Raw genomic sequence first — 13192 nt, forward strand, 5'->3', positions numbered from 1 at the left:
GTCCCATGCGGCTGGTCTGAACCCACAGTTAAAATTCATGTCCCGATACCTCCAGCCATATTTGCACGTTCGGGACTTTTGCGGAGCTCACGGGCGAACACCCAGCTTTCTCCCTTCGCCGTGTCTCAGCAGGAGCAGGCTGCCTTAGCACCCCCTCGCCACCTACCAACGGATGGAGGCGGCAAGGGACGCCCCCCCCCCGACCTTTTCTGGGCGATAGCTTCTGCAGGACCGAGGCCAGCTTCTGGCGGGAGGCTGAGGTCCCAGACCGCCCTCGCTGCCCCGCGGGACTCGGGGCACGGCCCGGGGAGCCGGTGCGGGCTCCGCCGCCGCCTCCGGGCGAGGCCGGGCGGTGCGGCCGCGGGTGCCGGTGGCGGTGGCGGGGGCGGGCGCGGTGCCCGGAGCGCGGCGCGTCCCGCCCCGCGGGGTGCCGGGGAGGGGTGTCCGCCGCACGTCACCGCCGCCCGCGATAAATGCCCGGCGGGGCGGGAGCCAGGAGGAGAAGCGCGGAGCTCCTCGGGGCGGCGGCGATCCGGAGGCCGGCGGGGGAGGCGGCGGCTCGGTCATCGGCAGCCCCTCGCCGCGGCTCCGCTGCTGGACACGTCCGCACCCGCCGCGGCTGCCCGCCGCAGCGAGCGGGGCGAGGCCGTGCCTGCGCCCCCCCCGGCCCCGGCCCCGGCCCCGGCCCCGGCCCCGGCCCCGACGCGGGCCTGGCGAGGAGGTGGGCGGCGGAGCGAAGCTGGCTGCGGAGAGAGGAGGCAGCCGCCGCCGGAGGGGTAAGGGCGTTGGCGGGGGGCGGCCGGCGGCCCCCCGCAGCATCCTCCCCGCGGCGGGGGGGGACGGGGGGGCGGCCGCATCCAGGCCCCGGCGGCCGCGGGGCGCTGCGGGGGGGGAGCGGCTCCTCGGGGCCGGCTGCGGGCGGCGGCGGCGAGAGCCCGGCTCTGCCCCCTTCGCCTCTTTTTGTTCCCCTCGCAGCGGCCGGGGCCGGCGCGGCCGGCGTGGCGGGCTTCGCGCTCTTTCACCCAGGGTGAGGGAGCGAGCGTGGCTTTCCTACCTAAAGCACTCAGTCATGTAACAGGCGGTGTCGGAATACTGTGTTCTTGGAAGTGGTGCTACTTCTGAGAGCTATCTGTGCTTTCCTTTGTTTGGTGAATAGGATAACCCCATCGCCCCCCACTTGCTTGTCCGAGTTGACTACCTTTAGTTTTATTAGAACAAAAGCTTCAGTGAAAGTCGTATTTTGAAATGCACCAAGAGGGGGTATTTCTTATCGACTTCATTGCGGTTTTCAGTTCCCATTTTGGCAACGAATGCAAGCCTTTTAACTCCTTTTTGTTCTTAAATTCCAATACTGGAAGACGTTATCTGCAGTCTAATCTTCATTGATGTCTGGCTCCTTTTAAGTAGATAGGAAAAGCATGCTGTCTTGCATGCAGGTGGTGAAATGTGCATGCCAGTGTACTATATAAAACCAGTTGAACAAACTGAAGTTCATGAGGTTGGAGATAAACCATCTTCCCAAATCCATGGTGTATACTTAGTAGACTAAAAAAACAAAGTAGCATCCTGGTTTCTCCCCCTAAAACAACAGTGGCAAACTCCATACAAACTACAGGTTTTGTTGCTTAGTAAGTTCACACAGGCCAGTACTTCAACCTCCAAATTACATTACTCTCTCTTATGCATTTACAGCCAACAGATCTGGAAGAAAGACTTTGTCTTGGAGCTAACTCCTGAACATTTTGAGATCATTCATCATGAAGTATGTAGTACAGGAATGGCTCAGAGTAACTACCTTGCTATTCATAGCTCAAGCAGTTTCTGCAATGGTTCTTCCCAATGCCACGCTCTTAGAGGAACTTTTGGAAAAGTACATGGATGAAGATGGTGAGTGGTGGATCGCCAAGCAGAGAGGGAAAAGGGCTATCACAGACAGTGATATGCAGAGTATCTTGGATCTTCATAATAAATTACGGGGTCAGGTGTATCCACCAGCTTCCAATATGGAATATATGGTAAGGAAAAACTGATAGCGACATGCAGAAAGAAATGTTCTTAGTATAGTTACTGTCACTTTATAAAACAGCATACTTTCAGTCTTAGCTTGCTTGTTTTCTCATTTAAAGCGCTTGTTACTCGTTTGTCTTTTTTTTTGTACAGGGGCGAACTGTGCGATAAAAATGCCTGTTTGTGGATCAAATGTCATGTTCTATAGCTATTAATGGGTTTAATCTCTCATAGCTCTCCTGAATTTAAGTGGCAGTTCCTCAGTGTTAGGGGCCAATTTCCAAAATTACATTACTCAAAATAGTTGATTGTCGCCTAAGAATTTACCATCTAAGAAGAGTACTGAACTATGAAGTTTCAAAATAACATGGATTCTCTCCCACGCTTCTAGGTTGGACGGAATTTCTGGGCAAAATGAGGCTCCTATAACAAGAAAGTCTTGTATTTAAGTTGGCATGTGTTACTGGACTGAAGTCCTGTATGTTCCTGTGTTTAACAGATTAATAATGTAATACATAATTTCTGTTTGTGTTTTGCCTTTAAGAAGCCTCTGTATTTGGTTTGTTATTAGTAGACTTAAATCCCCCATGTTTTTGAACTTTGATTTTATGCCATAGTTCAAGGCTAACTCTCTCCCTCCTTGCTAATTAGATCAAATCAGGTCATTAGGGCTTTTAAGAAGTCCAGAGGTCTGACAAGAATGGGCAGTTTTTCTTCTGTATTCTTGTTGCTGCAGGAAAGCTCAAATCCCTTTCCTGTGTCTACACTGTGTATTATTTGTTTATCTGCCCAGGCACAAGAGAAATAGCATTACTACAGTTGGATTGTTTATACCAAATATTACACAGGTTTCCTGACACTTTCCCGTGTAAGGTTATGACAGAGGATCATATTAACACACTTCAAGATAAAGATATCTTTCCCAGCTTGGAGTGATGTCTCTCAGCTTGGAGATCTGATTGAACTGAGCATATATGCGTCCTGGAGAAACCACGCTTGCTTAAACCATCAATAAAGGTAGTTTAACTTAAGTTTACCTGTATGAGTGTTACTATATTAGACTAAGGGCCATCAGAGAATTAGTTACCACATTTCATCTCCAGAAAAAGGGCTGACAATATCTGAAACCCCTTTAACCTTTTCAGTTACAATTGTCTGCACATATCCTTAAACTTTGTTTTCTGTTGTGACTTTTTCAGACCTTGTTATAATATAGATTACCTTTTTGTTCCCAGTAACTCGGATTGATTTATTTCTGGAAAACTTAAGGAAAAGCTGTCCAGCCTTTTTGTAAAATGAGAATAGGGAAGACTGTATTGCTTTCCCATGTTAAAATACCACAAAACTTCTTCCCAAGATTCTACAAAAGGGTAGCTTTGACTCTTTAGTTATGCGCCTTTTTCCATTACTAATGCCATTCTACATTTGCCTGTGTTACATATCTCGAAAGAAGAATTTTGATGTACTCATTGGAGTTAGATTTTTGACAGCTGTATTCTTCAGAGGTTCCTACTGCACTGCACACACTTTGGCCTAGACTTTTTGTTAGGTCTACATCTGGAACAAGTTTTTTGGGTTTTGTTGTTGTTTTTTCTGTGCTCCCCTATGACCTCTGACCCACAGGACAAGTAGCATGGAAAAGAGATTACCCAATTTTCATGTTGAGGAGATATTCTTACGTCCCCTTATTCAGAACGCAACAGCAGCTTTCAAGAGATTGGGATTCAATTTTGGCATAATATCCAAGGGAATCGGGGATTGGGATGGGCAAGAGTTTGGGATTTGTGAATGCAAAGGGTCTGTGTAAAGAGTCTGGTCAAAGGGATGGAAGCATGTTCAGGGACAGGGACCCATAAGAAGGGCATCGAGAGAGGCTGAGAGTCTGGTCAAGAAGGTGTTGAGAAATCAGTGGTATGGAGGTAAAGAGCACTTGATGAATAGATGTGGTTAGGGGAAGAACTGACTCTCGGGCAGAAAGAAACTGGGAGTAGGAGTTTATGGAGGAAGGGTAAGAACACAGAAATTTGCTAAGACGCTACTTAAAAAGACTAAGCCTGGGAGTGAGTGGGAAGGGAGATTGTACCTGGAGGAAGCAGGCAGGAGTCAGCATTGAGAACTGTGAGAGGATGGTTTAGGAGTCAGCACGAGCCCTCCACTGCTTGAACAGAAGGAGGAAATGACGGGATTTCTGATTGCGCATATATTTTTATGACACAGTTTGTGACTGTGTGATTGTCCACCTTCTTTACTATACGAGGTGTCATAAAGGAATCAGGGCTGTTTTATTGTTTAATAAGAGTGAAATTTGAGTACAAAATTGTAAATGTGGTGTGGAGCCACAGATTGAACAGCAAAGAAGGAGCAATAAATGATAGCCCATTAAGGAAGCATGATTTGTTTTGTGCAAAGAGATTCCTTTGGAAAAACTAATATCTGGTCATTATCATAGTGCATAGATGCAAGAAGTAAATTACAGAAGCAAACTCCATTCTATCATTTCATAGCTTTTGACAGATACAGCTGTATAACTATTACTGCTAGCTTTTTGTGCATAATTAAAACAAATGCCTCTTTTGACATTTAATAGTCACTTTATTTTTCTAGATGCATATTAATAACAGGATGGACAAGTCCCACTTTTCCAGATAAAGAAATAAGCACACTTAGATCTGCTTTTCCAAGGGTCTGTCACCTCTGGGTCAGTTTTGTGGATGACAGAAAGTTCAAACACCTAAGTATTGGTCGAATTAAAACTATACTTGGCTTTTTTTTGTAAAATAAAGGATGAGGATAAATGGGGATGTTTAAGTTAAAAAAAAAGTTTCAGCAGATAGACCCATACCACTAAAAAAACCTCTTGCAATGTTATACATTGGGTCTTACCAAAGGTGCGTTCCAGTGCTCCAGCATAGGGAAACAATCCCTCTAGATGTTTACCTGATGTTTAGTGAGCTAGATAAGTACAGCTGGAATACTTTTGTCCACTTTGGGGGTGCTTTATTAGTATAGACATGCTGGCAAAAAAATCTCCCGCTGTGGGCACAGCCATGTCACTGTAAGCTGCCCCTTGTACTAGTAAAACCTCTTCCTTGTAAATAGAGCTAGCTCTGCCTGTGGAAGTGAAGTTTTATGTCTTACTGACTCCAAATGGTCCCGGTGCCTCACTGGTACAACTGTCTCTCTAGTAGGCTGTTGTATAGTTGAAAAGTTTAAGATCTCCAAGAGTGCTTGGGGCTGGGAGAAGGTATCTGGGGCCTGCATGCTCTCATTGCACTGTTAGAGTGTAACAACGAAGCTAAGCGAACAGGGGGCTCTGGCTGAAATGCCTCTGTCCTGCTCCTGCCGCTAGCACGTATCTAAGTTGATGATGAGACTGATGCAAGGACTTAAAGAATCATATTTTATTTTTTTTAATTTAATTTTTTAGCTTTTTTCCCAGTCTGAGTCATGAAACCGGCTCCCTACATGGCTGAATCAGATGAGTACCAGTGCTGATAAAAGAGGGTGGGAATGCATAGCTAATGAATGGGAGGGATGAAGACCCACACTTTGGGTAGGAGCTATTGGTTATATGCCTTACTTGCAAAGTCCAGCCTTACCTTTGAGAGAACTGCGGGGCTAATGCCACTTTTTGGTTTAAGTCGTGCAAGGAGAAAAGCTTTTGAGGATGGTCTCCAGCATAGAAGGTCTTGGTTCTATTTAAAAAAAAAAGGGAAACAAAAAGGTTGAATTACTCATTTTCTGTACAGCTATACACTCTCCCCTTATGCCTTGAAAAAGAAAAAGGGTACTGGGCTATCACAGTTCAGAGACCTAAAGTTACTAGCTGCAGAAAGTTTCACCATAGATATGTCTAATGAACAGAAAGTTCTCATGGTTTTCTGGCTGAACTTGCCAGATGAAAAGTTCATCTTCTGAAGTACTGTGGCTCTGGTGGTGAGCAATAATAGATTCCTAGGGTAAGAGGATAAGAATAGAGCATGTGAACAGAGAAACTTCTGCAATGAAACCCTCCAGCTTCCAACAAACAGCAGCTTAGGGACTTCCTAAATCTGCTGTTATACTTTTTGTGTCCAATAGTCTTAGATGGAATTTTGTTTTATGAATCTGGATGCTTTTGAGTCCATTTGTATTCTTTGAATCCATGGCATCAAATTGCAGAGCTCTATAAATTTAATTATTCACTGTGTGAAAAAGTACTTTTTTTTTTGCTTTAAACATGTTCTTTTTTTTGATGCCTTGTTTTTCTTTATTGTAAGAAATAATAATTTCCTCAGTGATCACATTTTTTTCAGCTGAAGAGTCCTTACTGCTCTTACTTGAAAACTGTTCTATCTGAAAAGCTATTCCATTTTGTTTACCTTCTCTATCTGCTATGGTTCTACTGTTTTCCTGTTAATTCAAAGGGAACAAGCCAAACTGTTGATAGTTATGGCATACTGCAAATTGATATAGTTGGGTTTTTTTTTCTTTTTTTGGCTTCCTAATAATTTCTCACATTCTTTTACTTTTTGACTGTGGCTAAACCAAAGCTGACATTTTCATAGAGCTATTTACAGTCTCAAAGGATATTGTCTAGTCCTGGCAATTGGATACTATTAATATTTTCAGTTTCATCCAGTGTTTCTTAAGTCTGATATGGATCCTCTGACTTGTCTTCTCTCTCTTTCTCTGTATAGAAGGATTCTGGTGTGAGAACCTGCGTAAGCTCCTCTGTAGGGAGCAGCAGTCCAACAAATTCAGTTCACTCCTCTGCAGTGGCCTTATATGACCTTATGACTTCATGTTAGATCATTCCTTCCTAGACCTCTTCCTTCAATGCTGAGAGAGTTTTTGAATTGTCACCATTATGACTTCAGTAGAAAAAAAATAAAATATTTCTTGAGGTTATCATGAGCAGTTTGTTATGAAAATGTATGGCAGATGCATGCTGTATATATGTTTATCCTGCCATATGCTGTGCACAATTGTTTCCTAGTAAAGAAAGGAGTAAGGAACATTTTCTTTTTGGTGCGCACAAGAATTTAACAGCACTGGAAAGAGAGCAAAGAGGGATAACATCTCCCTGCTGCCCTTCCAAAGCATCCGAACAATGCTTATCAAAGCGTTGTGTAAAATATCATGCTTTCAAATTTCCCACCCTTGGCCATTGACACCAGTGTGGCCTTCACACTGTGTACACACTTGGGGTACATCTGTATGGAAGAGATATCTGAGCTAGTACTGAAATCTGCAGGCAGTTTGGCCAAAGCAGTGTGCAGTTGAGGCTCTGCTGCTCTACCTTTAAGACAAAAATGGGAACCATCGTGCTTTGTCATATACTTGTCAATGTATGTAATAATCTCGGAATATATAAGGCAATACATTCTTTTTGTGATTAAAATCGTTATTTGGTGAATTGACTTTAGACAACCTTATGCGCCCTACTGCCATCAGTCCCACCCTTAAGTAAGTATCATACAAGAGACTGTGACCAAATCAGGAAATTGGTACGTTGGTTTGTTGTCGATTGATGTGGAAGGCCTTATTTAGTGTTATTCAGTTAGAAAGGGTTTTATTGCATTATTAATAAATTCTTACTAGATTGTAAAGTGTTAATAAAACTTGAAAAACTTGTTTTAGACACCATAACCCTACAGCTTCCTAGCCTCTTGATGTTTTTTTTTTTGTAAGCATTATTTGTGTGTCATGGACTGAATTTGCAAAAAACCTCCCCCCCCCCCCCCCCCGGATAATTACATTTTCAACATTGCACCTTAATAAATCTGAACATATTAATGACAACTGAGTTTTTTTCATTATTATCGTGGTCAACACTTTAAAAATAGTCATTATTATTTGGATAGCAGAAGTTGTTAGTTCCTTTATATTCCAAACAGTTGTACTCTGCAAAATAAAAGGACCCACCAAGAATAAAATTTACAAAACCAATTTTGATTGATGAATTTATAATGCATTCTATTTTAAACAGTTCTTTTAGTATTCATTCCTTGATTTCATACATATTTTCCCAAACAGATGAGTAAGTCAAATAGTTCATGCAAAATCCTCTTTCCACGTATGTGCCTTTGCTGTACTGAAAAGTGTTTAGTTTCCCAGCTTGATAGATAGCAGTGCATTTCAGCCTGGTATTTCTTGGCACCTAGCCACACACTGCATTTCGTAATTACTGTAATTGGAGAACATCAGTATCCTCTAGGGCAATGAAGTCTTTACTTATTTAATTATTTTTAGTCTTCTTTTGGCCAGATCCTGCCAATAAATGCTAGGGTTGTCATTGCAAAGCCCATAGCTTGCTTCTATAAAATTTTATTTTGCAGACCTGGTAAGGAAAATACAATTTTCTAGAGGTACTTTTTAGAAAGTTCTGGTTAGAATAATTTATTTGGTATAGCTGCATGGTTCTTAGGGACAATTATGGATGTGTATCTGGCAGCGGTATTGGATCCATATTTTGTTCATGGGGAAAAAAAAAGAAATATATTTATTCTTACTTTGTGTTGGTATAATACCTCTGAAGGTCTTAGTTTGAAAACCTTGACAGTGATGTGTTGAAAGTGCTGATACCATATAATTCCTTTCAAAACCATGACTGACTCGTGACTTATGTGGGGTCTTATATTTTGGGAGGCTTGAAGGTTTGTCTTTCCCTTCCAGTAATGTGATGAAGACTTCTAAGAAGAAGAAAATTAAGAATGACTGTAAATATTTCTCATTTTTTAGATTTTTCTTATTTTTTCCTCAGGCAAATTCCTGCTGTATTTAAATACAAATCATTGGACTTTGGATCATATGAACCCACTAGCGGATAGAGCTCTTGCATGGATAATAGTAAAATGTTGTTCATGTCATCATAGTGACTGAATAGGAATTGAAACAATTTTTGGCTATTTTGTGATGCTTTTAGATCCTATGATCTGCATAAGTCTGGATGTAGCAGTTTTTCTCTCTCTATGTTTATCTGTCAGCTCCCAGCCAAGATATTTTGTCTGTAGTATACTTGGGAGAATTGAAACAGCATTAGGAAACATAAAGGAAGGCCTTGTAGTGGACTTAGACATTTTGGTGCATTTTTCTGTGCTGAATAGAAGTGCCCTGTTAAATTTCCTGGGCCTTTCCAACAAAACTTTTTCATGTCTCTGTTTAGTGTATCTATCTTGTCTGTTTTGCCAAAACTCTTCAGGGATGCTTGGTTAAAAACAATTGCCATTCCTTTTGAGCAGAGGACTTTGGTTTGTGGAATCCCTTAAGTGGCTGGAGAGCACTTTGGGTGCCAAGAACAGAGCAGCTCTTTTCAGAGTGAACCTGCCTGCTTTCCCTCTGGTTTTCCACTTTTCTGCTCCACTTCAAAGGTTGGTGGAAGTGCTTCAGCTCCTTTGCCTGTGCTCAAAGGCTACTGACAGTGCATCAAAGAACACAGTGACGTTGACTTATCCTCTTATTCTCTCTGGCAGTTTTAGCAAAGAATTGTGCAATGTGAAGTGGCCAAGAAAGCAAGTGGATAAGTCCATGGTATGACTTTTATTGATGTAATGCCAACAACAACTAAGCAACTCCAAGTAAAGAAACTGAAAGTGGAAAGTAGCAGAAAGGCTCACTGTCTCAAAGTTTAAGGGAGCCTTCCCAAAATAAAATAATTAACAACACAGGGCAGACACTGTTCATCTTTCATTTTTGCTGTCAGAGAACTTCTTCATCCCCCATGTCAAAAAGATTATTAAAAATTAATCAGTAGTAGCAGAATCAGAGCTTAAATAATACAAAATACAAACTGAACAGAGAAAGAATCAATGAGATTTATAAAAGTAACTCCATGTAGCTTGTCATCTTCATGATATCTGCCTGGGAATCTTCTTTAACTTAAGATTTTTTTAATTGAGAAAAAAATATTTATTGCTTAACGTAATTTCACTGAAATGCTGGATATGAATTTATCCTGTTACCTATATATATAGTCCTCAGCCTTAGATTTGGCATCAGTAGAGTGACTATCATAGTTTAAAAAGTGTGATTCATTAAGGCAACCATCTTCTGTCCATATAGAGAAGGACAATTTTTACTTTATTATGAAGGAAGGTAACAGGTTCTTAAAATGAGGCTATTTCACTCATTAAATCCAGAATTTTGGCTGCCTGGTATATATCACAATATATTTGTCCTGAATTCCCTGTTGGATCTCCAAATGGTAAGGAACTCCTTCAATACATTTTCCAACTCTCTTTTTTTAGACTTTATTTTAGCATATTTCTCACAGTAGTGTCAAGTCACATATGATCAATGGGTGCTGTCTGGCAGTAAGTTCAGTTCTCTTATGTCAAATCACAGTGGTCATCTTCTAAAAGCATTCACTGTGACACATATTTGAGATACCGCGGCTAATTCCTGTTCAAAGTCCAGGAAATTCTGTAGCATCTCTTAAAACTGCTGTATGAAAGCAATCAGTTATACCTAGTTTATCGTGGTAATCACTACTAGGATTTGAGGTAAGGACCTGTGCTCTGGTCAATTTGTGATTAGCTATAAATATTTATGAATACTATTTGTAATGAATGTGTGCAATTCATACTTTGACAATGGATAAAATGCAGAAATCAAGATCAGCTTTTACACTGTTGCTTCCCTTCTGTTCGTGTCAGAATATAGAAGTGAACAGATGATTTTCAGTCATGTTCTAATAGAAAGTCTTTATGCTTTTGAAAGGTAGCAAAGTAAATGTACCGTTTCAGAACACCTTGGAAAGCTGAATATTCCAGCAAGGTTTTTTTAACATGCATAGAGTACATACAGAATTAAATGTGATTAGTCATGTCTGCTGGTTCCTATTCCTGGTTTTACTTTTTGAATACAAAAAGCTCAAACACATGAAACTGTAATAGGGAGATACTTCTAAATATTGGTGCAATTTATTCAGTGTTCGGGAACAATATTTTTGGCCTCATACCTCTTTCCTGTTTCCAGGCAAAAGCCACAGTTTTTCTGCTTTTTACTGTTTTCCGAAAGAGTAGCTGAAACCTCAAGGTCTATTCAGGGATCTCTGCCCAGTTTAAAGCTCTGTAAACGCCAGTCCACAACATGGTAGCATGCAAGGTCCTTGCCATTCATTTCTAGAGAGGTAGTAGTTCTCCGACAGAAAATGAATGCCTAACTTTCTTAGTAGTAGGAAGTTTAACAATTTTAGCTGTCCTATCTCTTTGTACTTAAAGGATATATCAGTACTACTTAGTATGGTTCATTTTGTATTTTCAAGGAGAGTTGTCTGATGTTTCAGTACCCCTGGGTTTTTGTGGTCACTCTGCTGTATACTGTAAAGGACCTTGGACTAGCATGGAGGCCACATTTTTTTCAAACTCAAATGACTGAAGGTAAGCATCTCAGTTGTGTGCAAGTTACTGACTTTTCAGATGTGCTAATTATCATTAGTTTCCATGGACTTCCTTCAGCAGCCTTGGTACAGATGAAAATGGCTCACCTAAGCATAACTGAAAGCCAAGCCAATGAAAACTGCCAGTGTCAGTTCATCAAGAAGAGATAATGTCAAACCAATCTATTTTATTTTTTTATGACCCAGTAATTAACAAGCATAGTGTATCAGAAGGAAGTCGTAGGTGTCATATTTTTGACTCTCGAGACTTTCTGATGCTCTCAACGCCGACATTCTTCCGAGTGAAAATTGACAGAAGCTCCCTGTTAAACTGGCAGAAGAATGAAGGTGTTGACACTGTTGGAGCCCGTCACTTTTTGGTTAAGTACTTAGGTTATGACTTGCGTGAGCAAAGAATACACTTGAAAACTGCAGAATACATTAACATGGGCACAGGCTGGTGTTGTTTTAGAGAACACGATCAAAATGAGAAGAACTTGACAAGTGGAAGTAATGGCCTGGAGTCAACATGATGAAATTTAACTGCAAGGTATGGAATAAGGAAGAAATCAAACAGGTAAAATACAAGGAGTAAAATGTATAGGTAACACTGCAGTAAAATGATGCAGGAGTTGCACTGAGTTAAAAGATAATATGAGGCAGCAGTCTTTGAAAGGAGACTTCTCTGTATGAAACTGGTGAGACCTTGTTTGAAATGCAATGTCCAGTTTTGGTAATTTTTTAAGAATGGTCTAGCCATTCTAGAGAGAATGAAAGAGATTAATGGGATTGATTATAAACACAGAATATGTGATTTATGAGGAAGATTGAAGGAGTGAAGCAGCTGAATTTTTTTAATCTGGGAAGGTTGTTACAGGAAAGAGAGATTTCTTTTTTCTTGGCAATAAAACATCAGCTAGCATTGCAGGGCAGGAGGTTTAGGTTGCATACCAAGGAAATCCTCTTTACTCTTACAATCATAAAACTCCAGAAGAAAATTACAGTAAATATTATTCTGAAACTACTGTTATTAGTTTTAATTTAAAAAATGCAGAAAATACACATATATTTGATTCTGGCTCAGTAGAAGAGGCTAGATAGACTACAGTCAAGATCAGTCTCTTGAAGTCATTTTCAGCTGTACCTTTCTGTCATTCTGTGCTGGTGCTGTGCAGCTGATTTCTAGTTCTTAACTGTATTTCTGGCTTATTTGCCTATGGCATTTCTCATTCTATGTTTCATCTTTCCTTTTTTCCTTCTCAGTGTCATTAGTCTTAAAGAATACAGTGGATTCTACTAAAAAGTAAATAAATACACATACTGTACTGTGGTATTTACTTTACCACTCTCTCCCTATATTTAGAATGTATACAGCAATGAGGTATTTATACTATGCCATGGTAAATGTTTACTTTCAGTGGTGCCCACTGTACTTACTTTTCCATCTTTACTGAGCTTAAATTTTAGCTCTTTTTTTTCTTTCCATATAGTCCCATTCCATATGATTTTTTTCTGCCTTCCTACGTATATGAAAATCTCTCCAATTAAAATGTTATCACTGTCCTTTTTTTTTATTTTACTGGAAAATGGTTTTTGAGCTACTGGGCTTGCCAGTTCTGTTGCAATACCAGTTGGTATAATTGGTGGACTCACTTATGCTGGTCTGCGTTGGGTGAGAATGTACTCATTTGATTTAACACTCACACAGCACAAATGGTGAGATTCATCTCACCAAGCTTTTGATGCCTGTGGTGCAGATGCCTGCATTTGAGCCAGTGTCCTTTATAATTAGTAGAGGAAAATGAGAATTTCCAGCACGTAGTT

General features: G+C 40.9%; 1 protein-coding gene across 2 annotated transcripts in view; it reads left to right on the forward strand.

Moving 5' to 3' along the window:
• The first annotated feature begins 539 nt into the window (after nucleotides 1-539).
• The window catches only part of CRISPLD1 (cysteine rich secretory protein LCCL domain containing 1), a 45608-nt gene continuing 32955 nt past the window's right edge, over nucleotides 540-13192 (forward strand). The window contains exons 1-2 of one of the 2 annotated variants that reach the window (XM_075023466.1): nucleotides 540-776; nucleotides 1693-2015. In XM_075023466.1, the coding sequence (XP_074879567.1) occupies nucleotides 1758-2015 (258 nt within the window). In that variant the 5' untranslated portion in view covers nucleotides 540-776; nucleotides 1693-1757. The remainder of the gene's footprint in view (nucleotides 777-1692; nucleotides 2016-13192) is intronic. The other variant, XM_075023467.1, reaches the window with a different exon arrangement.

Source organism: Buteo buteo, chromosome 3 (assembly GCF_964188355.1).
Source record: "Buteo buteo chromosome 3, bButBut1.hap1.1, whole genome shotgun sequence".
Lineage (NCBI taxonomy): Eukaryota > Metazoa > Chordata > Aves > Accipitriformes > Accipitridae > Buteo > Buteo buteo.